This window comes from Mus caroli, unplaced genomic scaffold (assembly GCF_978045245.1).
Source record: "Mus caroli unplaced genomic scaffold, Mus_caroli_1 scaffold_10, whole genome shotgun sequence".
In the NCBI taxonomy this organism is placed as follows: domain Eukaryota; kingdom Metazoa; phylum Chordata; class Mammalia; order Rodentia; family Muridae; genus Mus; species Mus caroli.
Genome location: NW_028227265.1, coordinates 89,699,044 through 89,720,346, shown reverse-complemented (window position 1 = coordinate 89,720,346; position 21,303 = coordinate 89,699,044). Strand labels below are relative to the sequence as shown.

The 21,303-nt window shown below is 44.0% G+C and overlaps 1 protein-coding gene across 1 annotated transcript in view; it reads left to right on the top strand.

The window, feature by feature from the left end:
* The first annotated feature begins 4,353 nt into the window (after positions 1-4,353).
* Positions 4,354-21,303, top strand: part of Zdhhc2 (zDHHC palmitoyltransferase 2) — a 59,326-nt gene continuing 42,376 nt past the window's right edge. Inside the window, exon 1 of the mRNA XM_085844010.1 lies at positions 4,354-4,766. Coding sequence (XP_085700136.1) covers positions 4,640-4,766 — 127 coding nt within the window. The 5' untranslated portion in view covers positions 4,354-4,639. The remainder of the gene's footprint in view (positions 4,767-21,303) is intronic.

The window sequence follows — 21,303 nt, the reverse complement described above, 5'->3', positions numbered from 1 at the left end:
GTATTTACAGTGGCCTAGGGGGAAGGTGGACTATACAATAGACTAGAGTAGGAACTATGGCAAGGGCACGAAGCCCTTGACTCTGGCTTCTAAGATTAAGTGGACCTTAGGTGGAGCTGTTTTTGATCCCAGTTGTTAACATTGAGTTTTACCCCAGTTGACTCCTGCCAGTTCTTCTGTGTTTGCATTCCTCTGTTTTATGTAAGAATCCAGTAACCTCTTTGTACCTTGCCAGTGTGTCACCCAACTTCCCTATTTTCTTCTGTATAAAAAGTTTGATGTTCAATTTGACAAATTACATTCAGATCCACACTCCCTTGTGTCGAGTCTCTCTGTCAATTGCTACCAACTCCTTGCCCACCTGTGACCAGAGACCCGTTCCATGCAGACAAGGGACTGAGAGGGTCTGCGGCATACAGATAAAGACCTTGGCCATATAGCTAGGCTCTTCTTTCATAACTTAAAATAACCTATTAATCAAATCTACATTCTGCCAAAGGGCTGGTTGCCTGTGCTGAGTACCAAGAGCCCATCTTGTCACATCTTCCAGAGAAAACTACCCACCTGGCTCTATCCCAGAATTCTTTCTGCCTCCTGGATATTGTGCCTCCTCTTTCCTGCCTAAGCTATAGACATCAATTTTATTATTGACAGGTACCAGGTCCATATAGACACAAGATATTTTCTCTATAGTCAGGACAAAAACTCAAATCAGGTCAGGAGATAGATGCCAGGGTTGATGCAGAGGCCGTGGAGAAGTGCTGCTTACTGGCTCACTCCTCAAAGCTTTCTCAGTTTCTTTGTTACAGGACTCAGAACCACCAACCCAGGGATGACCCCACCTACAGTTGGCTGGACCCTCTCCCATCAATCACTAAGAAAATGCTCTGCAGGATTGCCTTATCTTATGGATGAATTTCTTGATGGAGGTTCTCTTCTATCGGTTGACTCTAGTTTGTGTTAGGTTGACCTCAAGCCAGCCACGACAACTACTTATCGACAGGCACATAACCTGGGAGTCATCAATGCCATGGATTGCTGGTTCAGCCTCCCACTCCCCAAACTGATCATCTTCATTTAAGGAAATAATAAAAGTCTTTCCACAACAATAATAAGTCGCCAATAAATGGAAATAGATTCCACCCCCAGCTTCGTGACTTCCTATTGTCGTAACCGGAGATGGCATTCATTGTGTCATACCTCAGACAATTGAGAATAATAAAATGTATAATCTACTTCAAAGACACCCTCTTACTATCATGCTAATCACCAAGAATACTTTGTAGAGGAAGGTGTAACTGTGGAGCAGTGCCCAGTAAAGTCAATAAAAGTGGATGCACTGGCTGAGAATTGAGATTAGTCTGAGGTTAATGGAGTTTGGGGCTCTCTGGAGACTAGGTAGGTGACTCTCTGGCTTCTGGGCTTGGTTAGCGTGGTGGTTTCTTGATACTTACTTTTCAAGAGACTGGGTGAAGATTTCAGCCTGGATCTGGGAGAAGAAGCAAGATGTGGAGTTTTAAAGGCAAACACGAGCTGGAGTTGAGGTCTGGGGACTGAAGGACCAGGGGTACTGGGAATTCCAGAGGAATGCTGGTCAAGAATCTTTCGTGGAACCAAGATCTGGCCACGGGAATCTTGTAGTTTTAAAAAAGAATGTCTTTGAGATGTAGTGCTATTTCATAAACTTTTGAGTAGAGCAGAGACTCCAGGAGAGGCTTTGCTGGGATGGCCTTACTGCCATTTGAACCAGGATAGACAGGTTCTCCTCAAAAACAATTTCCTCTCACCTTCTTCTGCCTGACTTTACTCACCCAGAGTTCCTTGAAATCTTTTAAAAGATAACTAAAACTTAGAGTTGAAACGTAGGTAGCTCTGTGGAGAGTAAGTTTCTTGTGAATGGTGTACAGCGTTCAATCCATTGTCCTGCTGAAAGGGGGATCAAAGGCTGTCTGTCCCTGAGCATGAAAGTCATCCTTCCAGGCTCACGAGAGCGTGGTGTCTAGCACGGGCTCACTGACCAAAGAGCTTGCATTCAGCTATGCGGGTTCCGCCTGTCCAATTAGAGGCTAGGCTGAGATAAATCCCATCATTGTGTGACTTCAGACATGATTATTCCTGCCTTCCTGTGCTAGACAGTTTCTGAGATGACAGTGAGCAGTCAGCAACTCGGTTAACAGTACCGTTAGCACGGCAAAGAGTTGAAAATCCTTCACAAATATCATAAATGTGAACAATGGGTGTTCTGGTAATAAAGCGTGATGATAAAGTAATAAAAATCTGGCCTATAAAGATGTTAAATCCGCATACAGCTTATATTGAAAGCTGAGTAGGATGTTTGCTTCTCCTGGCTGACCTCAAGCCCTGAAGGACTGTGGAGGATGGCACAGGTGCCAGTGGGTATCTGAAGGGCACAGTGACACTTCCAGGATTGGGGGTGGGGTCGACCTCCTTTGAGTCTTCAGTAATGTCCATTCATCTTCACCAGCAGCTAGCTCATCTTTACGAGGTATCTTGGTTCTAATATGGGAATCACAAGCTGCCCTCCCCCCTTTGGTCTCATTATTTTATGAATTGGAAGTTGGTAGAGGATATTGAACCCAGGGTCTCAAACATGCTAAGCACGCGCTGGACAGGGGAGCTACCCCCTCGATTCCTTATTCTAATCTGGTTGAGATGTGAAGCTGATTTCTAGGGGAGGAGCTAAGGATAGCGGGGGAAATTCTGTTTTCATTTTAATCTGCCCTAGAGAGTATCCAAACAGAATAAAACATCACAGTGAAATAAAGTGACTCACAGGCTAAGAACATTTCAGTGACTTAAAGTCCCTCATGAGTCTGACTACTATTTCCTATGTACTTTTTTTTTCAAATTCTTTTTTTATTTTTTATTAGATATTTTCTTCATTTACATTTCAAATGCTATCCCCTTTCTTAGTTTCCCCTCCGAAAATACCCTACTCCCTCCCCTTGCTCCCCAACCCACTCATTCTGCTTCCTGGCCCTGGCAATCCCCTATATTGGGGCATAGAACCTTCACAGGACTAAGGGCCTCTCCTCCCATTGATGACCGAATAGGCCATCCTCTGCTATATATGCATCTAGAGCCATGAGTCCCACCACGTGTTTTCTTTGATTGGTGGCTTAGTCCCAGGGAGCTCTGGAGGTGCCGGTGAGCGAGGTTGTTTCTGCATTGATGCAGTAGGTGTTTCAGGGACATTGGCTTGATATTTAATCCAGTCTTGGGAAGATAATTGAAAAGCCAGGAGGACATAATTGGAGCTGGGTTTCTATACTTCAGCATTCTTATCACGTTTATCAAGTAATTCTACCCAATCTGGTTGTGTGGAGTAAATATAGTATTCATTAATGATATCTGGTACCTGTTACACATACGAATTGTTTTTATAATGGGAGGAGTAATCTCAGAAACACGTATACTTTCCCATTCACCAACAATTAACTGTGGGATGTTTGTTCTAACTACCATTAGAATCACGTTCCAGTGGTTTTGGCAACCGCTTTAAACTCTAGTATATGCTAAATTTAGAATCGCTATCACAACCAAAATCACTGTCAGGCTGGATAGGATGGGAAAGAACGCAGAGAAAGAATCGCTTGGCTCTTGGGAGATGGGAATGGTAAACTTTACTCTTAGAATCACGAGACAATTTAACACAAAAAGAGAGAATCTTCTCTCAGCAAAGATATGCCAGCCCTAACTCTAGTTACTGTCAATGGATTCACAACGTAAAATGCAACTTGCTCCCTCTGGCTAGGGCCTCTTCGTGGCGATCTGGGCACCTAGGTAGGCGTTCTCATGCCCAAACACCATCATTTCGCTGGTCTGTTCTGGAAACTGACCGCACTTTGGTTACTCTCAGCCAGTTTACTGGCACCCACAAGTTAAAGCGAGAATTTTCCTGGCAGGATGCAAGGGTGATGGCCTGGGCGCCTAAGGACTTGGCGCAATCCTCCCTGGGCCTGGCCGGTGAGGAGTGGGATTGCAACTGGCTGGTCCCGGGGGCGGGGCGAAGTGGGGCGCTCGTCCTCCTACACACTGCACTGTGCAGCTCGTCCCCTCCGATCCGCGCCCTGGGAGTGGCTTGCGGTTCGGGAGGGTGACCCAAAGCGATTGTCAATCCTCATCACAGTCCCGCGATCCAGGGCCAAGTGCAGGGGCGGGAGGGCCAAGGTGGGCACCGGGTCGCCACCTCGAGCGCCCCTGCGGTGGCCCGGGGCAAGGGCGCACGGGTAGCCGAGAGTCCGAGGGCGCCGTGGGAGTCCGCGTCCGGATCCCTGCACCCGCCCGAGGGCGCAGCCCGCCGCGCAGTGGGAGGCGGCGAGGCGGGGACCGGGCGGGGACCAGGCGGGGGCGGAGCGGAGCTTCCCGCCGCCTCGTCGCCTTCGTCCTCCCCCTCTGAGCCGCCGCCTCAGCCCGGCAGAGCAGCGGGAGTCCGCGGCGCCCGCTCGCCGCCGCGGGATGGGGAGCTAGCGCCACGGCGGCCGCGGTGGCCGCAGCACAGCCAGCCGCCGCCCCCGGGCCTGTCCCGCCGGGTGCTCCGGGAGCCCCGAGCCCGGCCCCGAGCCAGGCCCGCGGGCGGCGGCGGCGGCGGAGCTGGGCAGGTGTCTGCGGCTGGAAGATGGCGCCCTCGGGCTCGGGCGGCGTGAGGCGGCGGTGCCGGCGGGTGCTCTACTGGATCCCGGTGGTGTTCATCAGCTTGCTGCTGGGCTGGTCCTACTACGCCTACGCCATCCAGCTGTGCATAGGTGAGTGGGTGCCCGCGTCCCGAACCCCACACGCTGTCCCCTCGCGGTCCCGGGACTACAGCCCCGCTCTGCGATTGCTTCCACTCTGTGCATCCGCTGGACTCTCCCCACCCCGCCGCGCGCCCTGGGCGCTTCCCAATACCTGCTTGCCTGCCGCCCCAAACCTCTGTCCCCCGCTCCCAACCCCACCACCCCAAGCGAAGGTCAGCCGGCCTCCTGGAGACCTCCTGCACTCTGTCACTCCCTTGGCCTCCCTTTACCGCTTTTGGGTTACTGGATCACCTCCACCCCAGGACGCACGGCCAGGAGTACCCCCTTCTGCCTTTTACTCACCACTGCCACCCCAGTCACACCCTCTCGCTGAGCAGGACAGAACAGGGAACCACTGTGGTCACTGAGGCTGGGAAGCTGCCCTGGAGGCCGGAGAAGCTGCCCTGGAGGCTGGGCCAAGAATCAGAGCTGCGCCAGATCTGCGAGGGGAAAACAGGGGGAAACGCTGGCCTTAACCTCGGATGGCAGAGCCAGCTTCTTTTCTGATGGCCATAGACCCACTTTTTAAAAAATGATGACAGTACTCACGAGCGTTGTAACTGCCTGTGTGGTTTGAGGGTTGATATTTAGCCACTTTCTAATTCAAAAAGAGGCAGGAAGGGCGAGCCACTAGAAAGTATCTTTCGAAGACCTGTGAGAAATATAGAAGACTATAGTTTAGATGCTGGGAAAATAGAGAGCGGGGCAGGAAACCCATCATCTGCGGTGCTTAACATCCAGAGAACCAAGTGGCCCCAGTCCAAGATAAAGCTCCTGAATTGGTGGGTGGGGCACTTTCAGCACCGAAGATTTGTTTTTTAAGGTTGATTATTCATAAGCAGGGGATACAGTTATGAAGCTTAATGTAAACTTTCTGCCTTAGGAGGTTTTGTGAAAGCTGATGTGTGTTATCGGGAAGAAATGTTCACACAGGGGATGACCCTCCCGCCAGGGATACGTGAATATTTTGTCTGATGTTTACCCACTGAACTTACTACCCTTTGCCCTAACCAAGTACTAGCCTAGGGTGGGACAAGGAGGAAATAGGGTCCGTTTCCTTAAAGCTTTGCAACTTGAGTAGTTTCAAAGCTTCGTGCATGAAGTGCAAAACCTTCTCTGAAGCCATCTCAGCTCCAAACGTTGGTCCTATGAGAAATGGTGTCAAGATGATAACACCAAAATAATTTTGACATCTCTTTCAAGATAATTGAACCTATCGTCCCATTTCATATAGTTTTTAAATTTGCTATTGTTACCTTGTCGACTAGATTCAGAAACAACATTTTAATCCCAAATTAGGTGAAAATTCTAATTTTTTATTTAAAGATTTTAAAAGTGGTCTATACTGACATCTTCCTGACAATGCATATGAATATGTAATAAGTCATCGTGTAGAATGGATAGGAAGAGCGTTAAAGAAAGAAATTAAAGTTTCTGTATTAACAGTTAATCTGTAAATAGGTTGCTTACTGATATATACTGTATATGTTATGTAACTATTGGGAAACTTTGTAGTGTTTGATTCCTTCACCTCTGGGAAATAATGAACAACATCATTTGTTGCAAAAGAGGAATGCCCTAGAAGGCCTTCACTGTCAAAATAGCCAGCTTGTTCTTTATTATCACATTAAGCTAAGAAGCTTAGCCTGGCATAATAGCTCATGTCCGTCAAGAGGAAGCATTTGAAGGTACAGAGGGTTCCCTCCATCACAGGTAGCAGATGCTCCATAGGGGGTTTTATTTTACTAAGTAGACAGATGACCAAGGAACTGCATAGAGAATGGCTATCATATCTGAACCATAGTGTGCTTGCGTGTGTGTGTGTGTGTGTGTGTGTGTGTGTGTGTGTGTGTCTGTGTGTCTGTGTGTCTGTGTAGTCTTTGCTTATGTGCATGTGTGTGCAGATTCACTATCCCATGCTAGTGAGCCAAAAGTCAGTATTGGGTATCTTCCTCAATAATTCTCCAATTTCCCTTCTGAAACACATTCTCTCACTGAAACTGGAGCCCTTTTTCCACTAGCCTGGCAGGCCAGCAAGCCCCAGGGTGGACCTGTCTCCACTGACTAGAGCTAGGATCACAGGCCTGTACTCATCCAGCTTTTAGATGGATCTGAGAGAGTCTGAACTCAGGACCTCGTGCTTGCACAGCGAATGCTTTACCCACTGCTGAGCCATCTCCCCAGCCCCTGAGCCATACTTTATGTCTATTTCCATCATTTTAAAGTAAGCTATCTGTGGCATCCAAGTCACCCTTTTCATAAGTGACCATTGGGCTTAGGAGGGCATGTTCCTCAGGGCCATGGCCTCTTACTGATATTTACCTGATAAAACTCCTTGTCACTACCCATCTATGGTGACCAACAGTGCCACAGTAAGAAACAATCAGAAAACAGACCACCACAAACAAATCAATGGGTGCAGAGCTATACCCACACCAAGCTGTTAGAAACAAAACATCTAGATCCTAAAGACGAGGAGGCAAAGTTCAAGAAGGTGAGTTTGATTTTCAGTAGTGTTCTCCAAAAGCCTTGCACTCACTGCCTGATGCCTGAGCTTGGTTGGCTGAGACATTAAGGTTAAAGGTACAGTTGTTCTCTAGACACAGGGAAAGATGGCGACCAGAGTGACTGATGCACACAGCCAGCCTTTGCTGCTTTTCACAAACAAAGAAAATGTGAGTGCCAGCCCCCACCTCCACCCTCACATTAATCCATCTGTTTCTGCCCTGCCCTTTGGGGGATTTTTTCTGTCCTCTTGGAAGCTGTTATTTACAATCATAGTCTTCAACTTCCTCCTGTGAAATATTGGCCAGGGTTGGAACCAAAGGATGGGGGTCAAGGACTGAAAAGTGAAGTGGGCGACACACAGGAGTCAGCAAAGCAGGGTGATTTACCCTGGTCTTCCTTCCACATCTGCTGTCAGCCAGTGATGACCCTGAATATAAATTACTCTATGCCCTTTGCTGAATGAACTGCAATTTAGGAGTAGTGCTTATCCTGGTATCCTTGGAAACCAGAGATAATGATGCTCATTACAGTTAGTTTCTATATTTAACGATGTGCATGTATGTGGCTCTCTAGGCACGTTCTCGGTGAGCATAATTTTTGCTTGGTGTTTGTATTTTACAAAAATAACTCATCTCTTTGGGAATGTGTGTGGATCTGAAATATATGGGATGTAGAGGAAATGGAAGAGTCAAGTGTTTCAGATAAAAAACATCCAATTCTGACAATAGAAGACTAAATACGGCTATTATATGGGTAGTCTGTAGAATTTTTTTTTTTAAAGGCATGTGCCACCACTGCTCGGCTGATATTTTTCTTTTTCTTTTTCTTTTTTTTTTAAAGATTTATTTATTATATGTAAGTACACTGTAGCTGTCTTCAGACACTCCAGAAGAGGGCGCCAGATCTCGTTACGGATGGTTGTGAGCCACCATGTGGTTGCTGGGATTTGAACTCTGGACCTTCGGAAGAGCAGTCGGGTGCTCTTACCCACTGAGCCATCTCACCAGCCCTAGAATATTTTTATATGCTTTACTAGTTAATAAAACTCTTTTATCATATCCCCAATGCTTTCCTCTCTCTCACCTATCCATGGCCCTCTTCCTACTGCCCTTCTCCCCATCCTTGGCTTATTTTAGGCCATAGCCATCTTTAATCTATTCAGATACTAGCTATAGCATTTTCTACATGGTCATATATTCCAAGGGTTAAAAAAGTATAAGGGCGTGTGTATTATGATGCAAAATTAAAAGGATAAGAGTACCTGCAGCCTTGGGTGTGGTTCAGTGTCTATGCTGGACCCGATGGGTGTGTTTTACAGAGCCACCATGATACAGAAACATACATATTGAAGGCAGTTAAACTGGTTCCTCTTAGGTGCTAACATTTAAAATGGATTTACATGGTTTTTTTTTTTTAAATACCCTTTATCTTAAGTCCAAATTTACTAAAAGCTCCTGAGATCACTATAAGGATCTCGGCTAGGATTTTCTTGGGTCTGGGGCCTGTTTTAATGAAATGAAAGCCCACAGAGAGCACGAAGGAGCCAGGAAACTTAATTCGGAGCACAGCGCTGGAACAGGTGAGAAGAGGCCATAGGAGAGCAAGCAGGTTGCATGACTGGAGATACCCAAGGGTCATGGTTATTCCCTGGGCTCTTTCAGGACGTGTAAAGGAAGAAGGATCTGGTTTAGAAGGGGCGTGGTTTGCATGGTTCTCCATTTTTGATTGGTTGACTAAGTTAAGTCATCATTTGTTCTACTGCACGTGTCCCATCCCACCATGTATCTGCTTTAAGTTGTACGTTCACCCTTTCATGCACAGGCAAAACGTGGTAAACAGGAGCTACTCTCTAAGGAGAGCCTAATCTTTCTTTACTGTTTATGTAACCCCAAACCAGCTCAGGCTGAACTGGCTTTTAAGGAAGAAAAGCCTTATTCCATTTTGGAGGGTGCCGGGTGCATGTAGCTTGATGTTGCTAGCAGGTGACTAAGTGCTTCATCGTTCAGAGAGGGCCATTTGTGCACAGCTCAAGAGTCTCACACGGGCAAGAGAGATTCGTTCATGTGGCCCAAGACAAGTGGGTCCCAAGGTTTCTAAACGATTTCCTGGCTGTCTACCTGACAGTACTAATTATACACTCACAGTTCTAAGCTTCCTTGTGGTTTTACTTAAGTCGTTGCACTCCATCAAGGCAATTTACAAAGCTCAGAGGTAGTTTAGGCCAGCCTCATCCTTATCCCAGAGGATAAGGAATGCTGCATTCGTTAAAAGTTCTATGTCCTTCCTGAAGTGTCCCAGAGGTGTCCCCTGGGGATCTCACCACTCTGGTCAGGCGTCCTGGGGCTGAGGAGGTAGCTCAGTTAGTGAGTGCTTGTTATGCATCCATGAAGACATGAGCTTGACCCCCCGCCCCCCCCCCCACACACACATGTAAAAAACTGGCCATGGCAGCACACTGGTGATCCAATTCTGGGAGACTGGAGACAGGTGGCTCCCAGGTCACTGGCTAGTCTGCTTAGCCTAACTGTCTATGAGACAGACCCATCTTCCAAACCAAAATAGAGTGAGTGAAAAATGGCTTCTGAATGTGCTCTCTGGGCTCTATACACTAGTATACATGTACACACACACACACACACACACACACACATACCCCTTAGCAGTGATTGCAACCCATTATATTCCATTCTATGTAATGAAGATGTTTAAGAATTTGAAGAAGGCAAGTGTGGTAATGCATACCCAAAACCCAGCACTGGAGACGCAGAGGCAGGAGGACTGTGGGTTCCAGGCCAGCCTGGGCTACCCACTTCAATCTCTAAATAGATGAGTATACAAATAAGACAAAAAAAAAAAACAGAATTAATCCACATATTTAGGAATCCATATTAAGGTGTGCTGACTCACTTTCTGTTCCTTAAAAACACGAACAAATATCCCCAAGGATAAAATATATCAGCTCTCATTTTAGATTCTGGTAAGCTCTGTTCTTCAATGAGCCCGGCCCACTGAAATCTCAAGGACAGAGCCTGGAGGATCCTAAACTATCTTCGAAAATGAAAATGCATTTGAGCCTGGGGGTGGGGGGGAACCCAACAACAAAACTATTCTTGCCATTGGTAAACTTTCACTTTATAAACCATTGAGGGCATTACTATTGTCTTTTAATATTGTCTTTTTTTTAATTTTTAATATTTTTATTACATATTTTCCTCAATTACATTTCCAATGCTATCCCAAAAGTCCCCCATAGGGCCCCCCACTTCCCTACCCACCCATTCCCATTCTTTTGGCCCTGGCATTCCCCTATATTGGGGCATATAAAGTTTGCAAGTCCAATGGGCCTCTCTTTCCAGTGATGGCCGACTAGGCCATCTTTCGATACATATGCAGCTAGAGACAAGAGCTCCAGGGTTCTGGTTAGTACATCATGTTGTTCCAACAATAGGGTTGCAGATCCCTTTAGCTCCTTGGGTACTTTCTCTAGCTTCTCCATTGGGAGCCCTGTGATACATCCAATAGCTGACTGTGAACATCCACTCCTGTGTTTGCTAGGCCCCGGCATCGTCTCACAAGAGACAGCTATATTTGGGTCCTTTCAGCAAAATCTTGCTATAATATTGTCTTTTAAGATCAGAGAGACAATTTAGGGATATAAATGTTACTCTCCTTGAGTTTGAAAGGAGACAGAAGACACATCTGTAAAAACTGAGATATTCAGAGCATGTGATGCTGCTATACTTTAAATAATGTGAATATATTCTGTGAGGATTTGGTGGTGGTGGTGTTAAATATTTTTAAAATTAATATCTTAAGTCTGAATCCAAAATTCAAAAGTTTAAAATATGTTTCAAATTCTGGACCATGCTACCATCTAACTTTGATATAATGATTCAAGGCAGAGTAAGAAGGGGAAAGAAAATGGCTCTGCTGATGTGTCAGAGCAATCTTTGTCTTTTGATTTGCAGGATAACATGGTTAGGCTTTAAAAAAAAGAAAAGAAAACTGGAAATACCCCAAGTAAGACAGTTGACATTCTTAACATGTAGAGATGATTGCCAAGTGCTACGTGAACTAATTTATCTGTGATTTTTAATTGACCTTCAATTTTTTGATATGAAGGCATCCAACCAGAAATGCAAATAAAGGTGACAAGAAGAACTAGCCATCAGAATTCAGTTTGAATTAAGCCATAGAGAAGTTTACTTCTAGACTCTTCCTGGGATTGTCATTCACATCAAAACATTTCCCCAAGACTTTCTCAGTACCAGAAGCTGAAGGGCAAGTTCTCTAAATCAAGGCAAACTTTTCTGGGGGAAGTGTGTGTATGTGTGTGTGTGTGTGTGTGTGTGCTCTCGCGCACCCACACAAAGGTTAGAGAAGAGACATCATTGTCCAAAGCTGAGGGAGGTTCAACCATTGAACCCTGGTCACCTGGCAAGTATTTCTTTCTGCAGAGTTTATTTGCAGAACTTAATGTAATTCATAAAAACCAAAAAAAATTATGAACCAGGACACCCAGTCCAGCCTCCTCCAGCTTGGACACGAGAAAAGGGTGCGGTATTTCTCTTCCGAGCTCCACAGACAGGTGACAGGATGACAGAATGGACTGTGGACCTGCCAGGAAGTCGTAAATTGATCACTGGAGCTGCGTGAAGATGAATCAATGAAGATGGTGGAAAGATGCAGAGAAAGTGCATCTGCAGTAACGCCGTCCAGTTACGATGCGGACTACATCCGCATGTCTCACAGTCAAAGCAGGACCAGGTGCTTTTTTTGCTCCTGCTGTGAAACTGGCATGGTGGTTCGACCTTCCTGTGGCTTACAGGAGGCACAGACCCACTTTTCCTCCATCCCCATTTAGTCTATGAAGCTAGACAGAATCTCAGGAATATGATTCACTGACCCCTGGGAAGACTGAAGAAGAATATAGCTTAGAAGATTCACAGAAGCCAAGAGAAGATGGATGAAGTAGACCTAACAATGGGAATGGACGTCTGAAGGAGCCACTTGCCCTTGGAGACCAGCTATCATACACTGGAGGTGTATAGATGGAGATGCTGTTGTGCCCACAGTAAAAATGGTCCCAAGGTTAAAGGCTTGAACACAAACAGCAAGCTGAGCTGTGGTTTTTTTGTTTTTTTGTTTTTGTTTTTGTTCCGTGAGGAGAAAGCAAAGGTGGTTCAAGAAACATGGCGTGGTGGTGCACGCCTTTAATCCCAGCACTCGGGAAGCAGAGGCAGGCGTATTTCTGAGTTCAAGGCCAGCCTGGTCTACAAAGTGAGTTCCAGGATAGCCAGAGCTACACAGAGAAACCCTGTCTCAAAAACAAAAACAAACAAAAAAACAAACAAAAAAAGAAACATGGGCATTTGATTTTTTTTTTTTTACTTTTGTGCTGAGAAATGACACCACTAAGACACAAACTAAAAAAGCAGACAAAATTACTCAGAGATAAATATATATGGTATGTGTTAGGATGAGTTTGCAATGAAATATTCTTTATTGTCTTTTATTTGTTTTATTTTTATCTTTTGGAAATCTTGTGATTTTTTTTCCTCCTCAGAAAGATGGAATGTGGGCCCCAGGGTGTGCTTATGTGATTAGTGGTAGAGTATTTGCCTTGCTTATGTGGAATCCTGAGATTAATCTCCATCATCACACATGTGCGTGCACGAGCACACACCACACACACAGATATCATACCACACACCCCATCACACACACACACACACACACACACACACACACACCACACAGACATCATACCACACACCCCACCATACCACACACATACACACACACATACCACACCACACATCACACACACACCACATACAGAGACATCATACACAGCACCACACACACACAAACATTACACTACACACATATCACACACACACTGCAGGATACACACATATCATACCACACTACACATACACACACACACACACACACACACAAACTACACCACACACACATACACATATCATACTACACTGCACACTACACACACAGACACACACATATCATACTACACTGCACCCTACACACACACACACACAGACACACACATCATACCACACTACACACACATATCATACTACACTGCACACTACACACACAAACACATATCATACCACACTACACACATACACACACACAGAGACACACATATACTACACTGCACACTACACACACACACACACACACATGAGAAAGAGAGAGGCAGAGACAGAGAGAGACTCACACATAGAGAGAACACACAGAGAAAGAGAGAAATAGACAAACACAGAGAGACACACATGGAGAACTAAATTGTATAATTTATCCTGTGGATTCCATGTGTTTTGACAGTTGGCTCATTTCTCCCAGCCTTCCTTTCCTTAGAAAGTGGTGAGATCTGGGCTCTCCTGAGATTGTAGCACTCTGTCTATAATGACTGTAGAAATAACTGTCTTCTCTAGCTTGAAAATGATAAATTAGAATGTGACAGAAATTCCTCATGCTGTCTGCTGGTTGAAGCAATATTCCAAAGATGGTTAGAAAGATACTTTTTATATGTGAAGTTCCATTATTACTATTTAGAAATATTAATGAGAATTTGTCACAAAAACATAATGTCATTGACTGGAGTTTTTTGATCCTCCATTTGAAAACCAGTCGGAAAATGTGCTTTCAATTTCTTTAAGGGGACTCTATATATTTTGATTTTTTTATAGTCAGATGCTAACAATGGAAAGGTACAAGTTATCACAGCAGGCAGTAGGGCAGGGGTGAGTGAGTGTAAAGTAGGTACTTGCTTGGATTGTTCTGTTCTCCCTCCCTTTTTCCCTTTCTTCCTCCCTCTCTTTCTCCCTCCCTCCTTCCCTTCCCTTTGAAATAGACTCTGCTATGTAAGTGAGCCTGGCCTAAAGGCCTTTGCTCCTTCCTCAGCCTCCCAAATCCTGGGATTAAGTGTATGCTATCAGACCCCACTGCTTTAGGGGCTCTGCCAGTGCCTGGCAAATACAGAAGTGGATGCTCACAATCATTCATTGGACAGAGCACAAGGTCTCCAATAAAGGAGCTAGAGAAAGTACCCAAGGAGCTGAAGGGGTTTGCAGCCTTGTAGAGGACCAACAATATGAACTAACCAGTACCCCCAGAGCTCCTTGGAACTAAACCACCAATCAAAGAAAACACATGGTGGGACTTATGGCTCTAGCTGTATAAGTAGTAGAGGATGGTCTAGTCGGTCATCAATGGGAGGAGAGGCCCTAGGTCCTGTAAAGGTTCTATGCCCCAGTATAGGGGAATTCCAAGACCAGGGATGGGAGTGGGTGGGTTGGGGAGCAGGGGAGGAGGGAGGGGGTAGGGTATTTTCGGAGGGGAAACTAGGAAAGGGGATAACATTTGAAATGTAAATAAAGAAAATATCTAATAAAAAAAAGAAAGTAAGATAGTAGATTAACTAATTACTAATTTGGTTCAGAAATAAAATACTTTTAAACCAAAAAAAAAAAAAGAACCATATAAGAGCAGTAAGCCAGCAATGATTCTTGATAATTCCCCTTTCAAAATTATAACCACATTTTTGCCACAGGGATGGGGCCTTTTCTTAATTTGACTTTTCATCTGACGGAGACTTTTAAATTGAATTTATAATGCCAGTGCTTAGAAGTGCTACAAAATCCATATTTGATTTTAATTTATTACTTGAAAGTCTCATACACACATGCAATGTATCTTGATCCTATACACCACCACTCCATCTCTCATTTCAGCCCCAACTTGAGAATCTCCTCATCACACTTCCCTTCCCAGCATCCTTCTTCCAACGTCCATTTTTGTCTGAGACACACTCTTGAGCCAGAATCAATGCCCACTGCCTGCGTGTTTCATCTTATCATTTCTCCGAACACTTCAGTTCATTCCTGACGCACTGGTGACTACATTTAAGAATGTAAATGAGGCGCCTGCATACACCGCTGGGTAAATTCTTTGCTAATGTCTCTCCCTAGTGTCTGGAGAATTTTATTTTCCTCGTGGACTGTACAATTCATTACTTGTTAATGGCCCCTTTGGCTTTCATCACTACTGTTGTGACGGAGAAGCAAGATACCCTCAAAGAATGTGTCAATCAAATAACCCTAACCAACAGGCAAAAACCCTTGTGATATTGCCTTTTAAAACAAAATGTACGCTATCCAGAAAGCATAAAATGGCATTGAATCAGTTTTAAGTCTCCGGGATCATCTTACAATAGACACAAAACCTGTATGAAGACTTCGTGTAGCTTCAGGAACCTTATACTCTGGTGTTTCAGTGAAATCGTTCTCTTTTGTTTTCTAGTGTGCAGTTAAAATTACATTTTTGGTTCTTGTGCATTTTGTATAATAAGGAAAAAAATATGTTTTCACTGCATTCGAAGTGTGTTTTGGGAATGAAGTGACTTTAAACTCAGACGAGGGACTTTGTGGAACAGCATTTGCTTACCATGTCTGAGACATGGGGTTTTCCCCAACACTAAAACAAATGAAAAAAATCCAGAGTGGATTATGTCCATGATCCCCTGGCTTATGTCCCCCATCCCTTTGGGGGCCCACGGGTTATCTCAGTCTCCAAGAGGTATGTAGCTGAATCTGCAGAGTGGCTTTTCCCTGGGTTTGTAGAGCTGGCACGATTCAAATTCTGTCTGTAAAGTACATGGAACTCACATCAGCGGTACTTGAGTGGGAGAGGCAGCCTGCTGAATAACAAACAGTTGGCTGAGCTGTAATGAGAGACGCTTGCTATCCATCAGTTATAGCGGAGGCAAAAAAACAAAATCAGAGTCTCCAACTGATGGTCACAAGGTTGCTCTGAATTGCAGGACTAACATGTGATCCAGTTTATCACTAAGTGGCAACCCCACGTGACATGCATTAGCAAGAAAGGCTGTCAGGGATTTATGTACTTAACCCTGACTACTGATTATCCAAGACTTCTCCAGGGAGGCCAAGGAACGGAAGAGGAGGAAGGGCAGAGACCAGTTTGTCTTAATAAAGACTTTTATTATGACACCTTTTTCATGAAATACAGTTAGTTTCAGAAATAGGTACATTTTAAAAACTAACATATACAGGACTGAGAGCTATATGTTAGCCAGAGCAGAGGAGGTGGTATCGATTCACTAAAGATTCTCACAACACACTTACCCCGTAGTAAGTAACTCCAAAATCCAAGGGATCGAATGCATTTCAAGCATCCACCAATTTTGAACAGTTTTAATTTATTCATTCACAAACATCTATTGTTTGGTCTTTGTCTTAGTTAGGGTCTTTATAGCTGTCATAAAACATGATGACCAAAAAAAAACTTGGAGAAGAAAAGGTTTATTCCAAGTTTACAACTCCAGGTAACAGTCCGTCACTGACGGGAGTGAAGCTAGAGGCAGGAAGTGAAGCAGAGGCCATGGAGGGGTGCTGCCTACTGGCTTGCTCCTCATGGCTTTCTCGGCCTGCTTTCTTATACAACCTCCCATGCAGGCATGGGATTACCCACATCTACCTGGGCCATCACTAATCAATCATTAATCAAGACCATACCCCCACAGACTTGTATTTAGGCCAATCTAATGAAGGTATATTCTCAACTAAGATTCCTCTTCCCAGATTGTGTCTAGGCTCGTGATAAGTTGACAAAAGCCAAACAGTATAGTCTTGGAGCTCAGCTCACACTGGACTTGGGGAAGAGATGACAGATAAATGATTATGTAATCTGTTAGAGGGTCATAGTATCATGACAAAGAATAAAAGAGCCAGAGGGATTGGGTGCTGAGCATATAGCATCCTATAGTGCCAGCACTTAGGACTGCAGACAGGCAGAGTGGACATTCAAGGCCAGGCTAGGCACCTTGGCAAGACCCTGTCTCAAGACAACAGCAACAGTCCCCACCTCCAAATACCTAAACAACAACAACAGCAGCAGCAACAGGAACAGTAACAATAAACTGAGAAGGTTGAGAATTCAGGAGAAGGTCTCCATTTCAAATAAGATGGAAGGGTGTACAGGGGCTAAAGCCAGAAGATATGCATGTCAGGCAGAGGGAAAGATCTATACAATGCTCCAAAGCAGGATAGTTCAACAATTAATATCTGGAAGGAAATGCCGAAAGAACTTCGTGGCAGTGACCATGGCTGGCATGTGTATAGTGGTGGTACTCTTTCCTATGGGGAAAACAGTCTATTCTTCTTATTCTTCTTTTTTTTTTTTGAATGAATGAACGTGTAAGGATTAGCATCTGAGTTTGTTTAATTGAGCCCATTGGGGATCAGTTGACATTCAAAGCAAATAATATGGAGTTCTCCATGAAAAGATCTACTTTTGTTATTTGACCATTCACAGTTATCAACAGGCTGGTATTAGTATTTATTTACACATACTTATGCACATATTTTTAGGGTTGCAAATAAATAAATTTTCCCACCTGGACTTTGAGTGTGAATATGTGTAGTAAGGAGTTAAGTGAATTAGATGTTATTTGAGAATTGCTAGGATGGTACAGTATAATAATACAATGTATGTATAATAATTACTCTTCAAACTGGGTAAATGACATGAACCACTCTACCTATGAAATAAAATGTACTTGCAGGAAGCGCATGGACTGAGTCAGCGTTGTCCGGACACCCGCCCATTATTTTTGTGGTCCTCGGATAACTAAATCTTCCTTTAAAAATACTAAAATTGTTACTCTCTTTTAAGTTTTAAAAATAACTGTCTAAAATATGTCTCAATTCCTTCCTTTCCTTGCTCCAACCTTCTTAAGAATGTGCTGAACGTAGTTTCTTTCCTATTGACTGGAAAAGGTCACAGGGGAGTGGGGTTTGCTGCTTTCCTGGGGCATTCTTTTGATTCCCAGGCATTGAGCTCGGGCAGACTCATGAATGAGCTGCTTCAGGAGCAGAGATGCCTGGCTGTCTTTCTCTGCATATCACTCTGGGATAATTTCCCGGGGTAAGAGAGAACACTTCAGCTACTGTTCAATATTAACATATTTATGGTTGAGAATAGACTCTGGAATAGGTGGGTTTTGTTTTTACTGTGGTAAAGGATAACATAGAATCCATCATTTCAATCCTAAAGTTCAGTGGTAGTCTATACATTTGAGACACTGTACCAATAACCAATATCTCTCTCTAGGATAAATGCCCAAGTTAAATTTCTGTACCCATTAAGTAACAATAGCCCTGCCCTTGGCATTCACCATTCAACTTTCTGACTGGGAGTCTGACCATCTTAAGGACCTGCCTCCTAGGAGAGGAAATGTGATGTTTGACCTTCTGTTGCTGGTTTACTTCATCCGTGTAATGTCTTCAAAACTCATCCATATTGCAGCATGCAGCTCAGTTTTGCTTTTAAAGGCTGGATAATATGCCAGGCAATTATCTTTGTGCATGTATAGACCGCATTCTGTTTGCCCATGGGTATTTGAATTAAACTTTTACTTTGGCTATTGTGACTAATGCTACATTAACAGGGTGCACAAACCCCCATTTGCATCCTTGATTTAAATCCTTTAAGGTCATCGAGGAATAGAATTCCCAAATAATACAGCCATCATGCTCTGTTTCTTTTCTAAGGATCACTGTACAAGTTTTCCAAGGAAGGTAATTTGGGTGGAAAATTATTCCAGGGGTGCTTATAATAGGTGTCCAAGAGTGAACGTCTCCAAGGACATCCGGGAAATGTGTCAGGGCTCCCTATCTTGTCCTTTCAGGGCTTAGCAGCAAATTCTTGGACAGCGAGTTGTGAATAGTCCCACCTCACCAATGGGGAAGCCTTTGTTCCTGGGTTGTGTGCCCTCATGAGAATGCTGGCCATTGGGCACGCTCGAGGCAGAAAACATAATTGCAGTTGCTTCACCGGGATAGTGGGTAAGGAGGAGTTAGTGGGGAGAAGCATGGGATCAGTGCATTTGAATTAACTCCATGGGCACATAGTGAATGAACACCATGGTTGTAGATCCTGATCCAAAACCCAAGGACTGAACATAATTCATGAATGAGGGAATGAATAAATGAATGAATGAATAACAAACTTTCTATAGTGCTTGCATAGCCTGAGTCTCATGAAGTTTAGCAGAAGCCGGGACCCAGTGCTATAACCGTAGGAGTTACTGAGGGTACTAGCATTTCACATCACACTTTATCTCCTCGAGTGCAGCCTTGTAAACTCTGTTCCAGCCAGTGCCTTGAACACAGCAGCTAGAGTTATAGCCTTGTGTAGCTCTTTTCTCTGGAGAGCTGTGGAGTGGTACCAAAGTGTCAAATAACTTTTATGAACCTAGGAATATTGGCTTAATTTTAAACTATGTTGTGTGTGTTCTTTGGTTGTAAATGCTCTGCATGATGGCTGCTATCCTGAGGTGAGGGTAGTTTATGGAAATCGTGTGTTTCTTGGGATAAGCACGGCTTCTTTCTCTTAATGCATAAAATAGCTAATGTTTGATAGTGAGAAAGAAAAAAAAATAACATATTCAGTCCTCTGTGATAACTGTTACCATACCAGATAATGAAAAAACTGATGTAATGACATTCAAAACATATGACAAAATTGTTTCTTAGCTGTTTGTATACTTTTCAAAAGATATAAAATAATTAAAATGCAGGTAGGAATTTTGCTTGTAAGCAATATGTACATGTGGTGGTTTAATGGATCCATCCCATAAGTTCCTATGTTTGACCACTTGGTCCCCAGTTGGTGGAACTGCTTAAAGAGGATTTGAAGGTGTAACTATTGGAGGAGGTGTGTTGCTGGGCATGGGCTTTGAGGTTTCAAAAGCTGTTTCTGGTTAGTCTGCCTATTCCTGTGCTTGTATATCAGGATCTAAGCTCTCAGCTACTGCTCAGCCCTATGCCTGACCATGCTTCCTACCAAGATGGTCACAGACTCACCCTCTGAAACTGTAAGCCCTTTATAAACCCTTTCTTCCATAAGTTGCCTTGGATACAGTATTCTGTGACAGCAAGAGAAAAGTAGCCAAGATGGTATGTACATGTAAACATGGGTGAGACAAGGATGAGCAGTTACACTGGGCAACGTGAGAACCATGATCCTTCCACCTATAACAATTTGGTTCAAATAAGGAAATGTCTCAGGATATAGATTCCTTCTAACCTTCCAGCTTATGACGTGAGAACCAGCTAGAATTGGTGAGAGCCTAGCATCTGCCATACAGTCCTCGGTTCATATAAATTTCTCATGACCTCTCTGGTTTCTCCTTAAGGACAAATATTTGAGATGGAGAAGGAAGAAGGTTGGAATCCAAAAGGTTCCATGATGATTTGAACTTGGAGTTGAGTTGTAGCCACATGTAAAGAATGGAGGACCCTAAAAGTGTATGCAGGATAAATAAGTCACACTCACACTGAAGTCAGCACAGCTTGCTGGCATTGGGAATCTTGGTTTTTTTTATATATTACTTTAGTATGTGTATGTTCATATGTATGTGTGTGCATGCATGTGTGCATGCATGTGTGTGTTTGTCACAGTGTGTAGATGGAGGTCTTTTGAGCGTGTTCTTTCATCAAGTCCTCAGAGTCTGAGGTAAGTGATTTTACACACTGAGGCAGTTTGCTGGCCCCCAATCTCGTCTGTTTTGAGATGGAGGTTATTGGAGTCATTGAGAGAAACCAGAATACTAACATCAAGGGACTGGCCTAGAGGTCAGATTTCCCCATGTATCTACACACTGCACATTAGCCAGTAACTGGGAATCACTTTTTAATTTGTGAATTTGAAAGTGGCAGTGAGTTATAAAGTCATCTTTGCTTCCCTCTCAGAACAGATAAACTGAAAGATGTGCCCATTCTTAATGATTTAAGTACAGCCAGCGAACTGTGTAACTGTACACAGTTCTAGTGCTAAGTGTGTAACTAGCATCAACTACCAACTAGAAGGGAGCTACATAGGTATTTAGAGCAATCCACTGACATAGCAAGTTGCGGAAGAAGTGATGTTAAGTCTACTATAT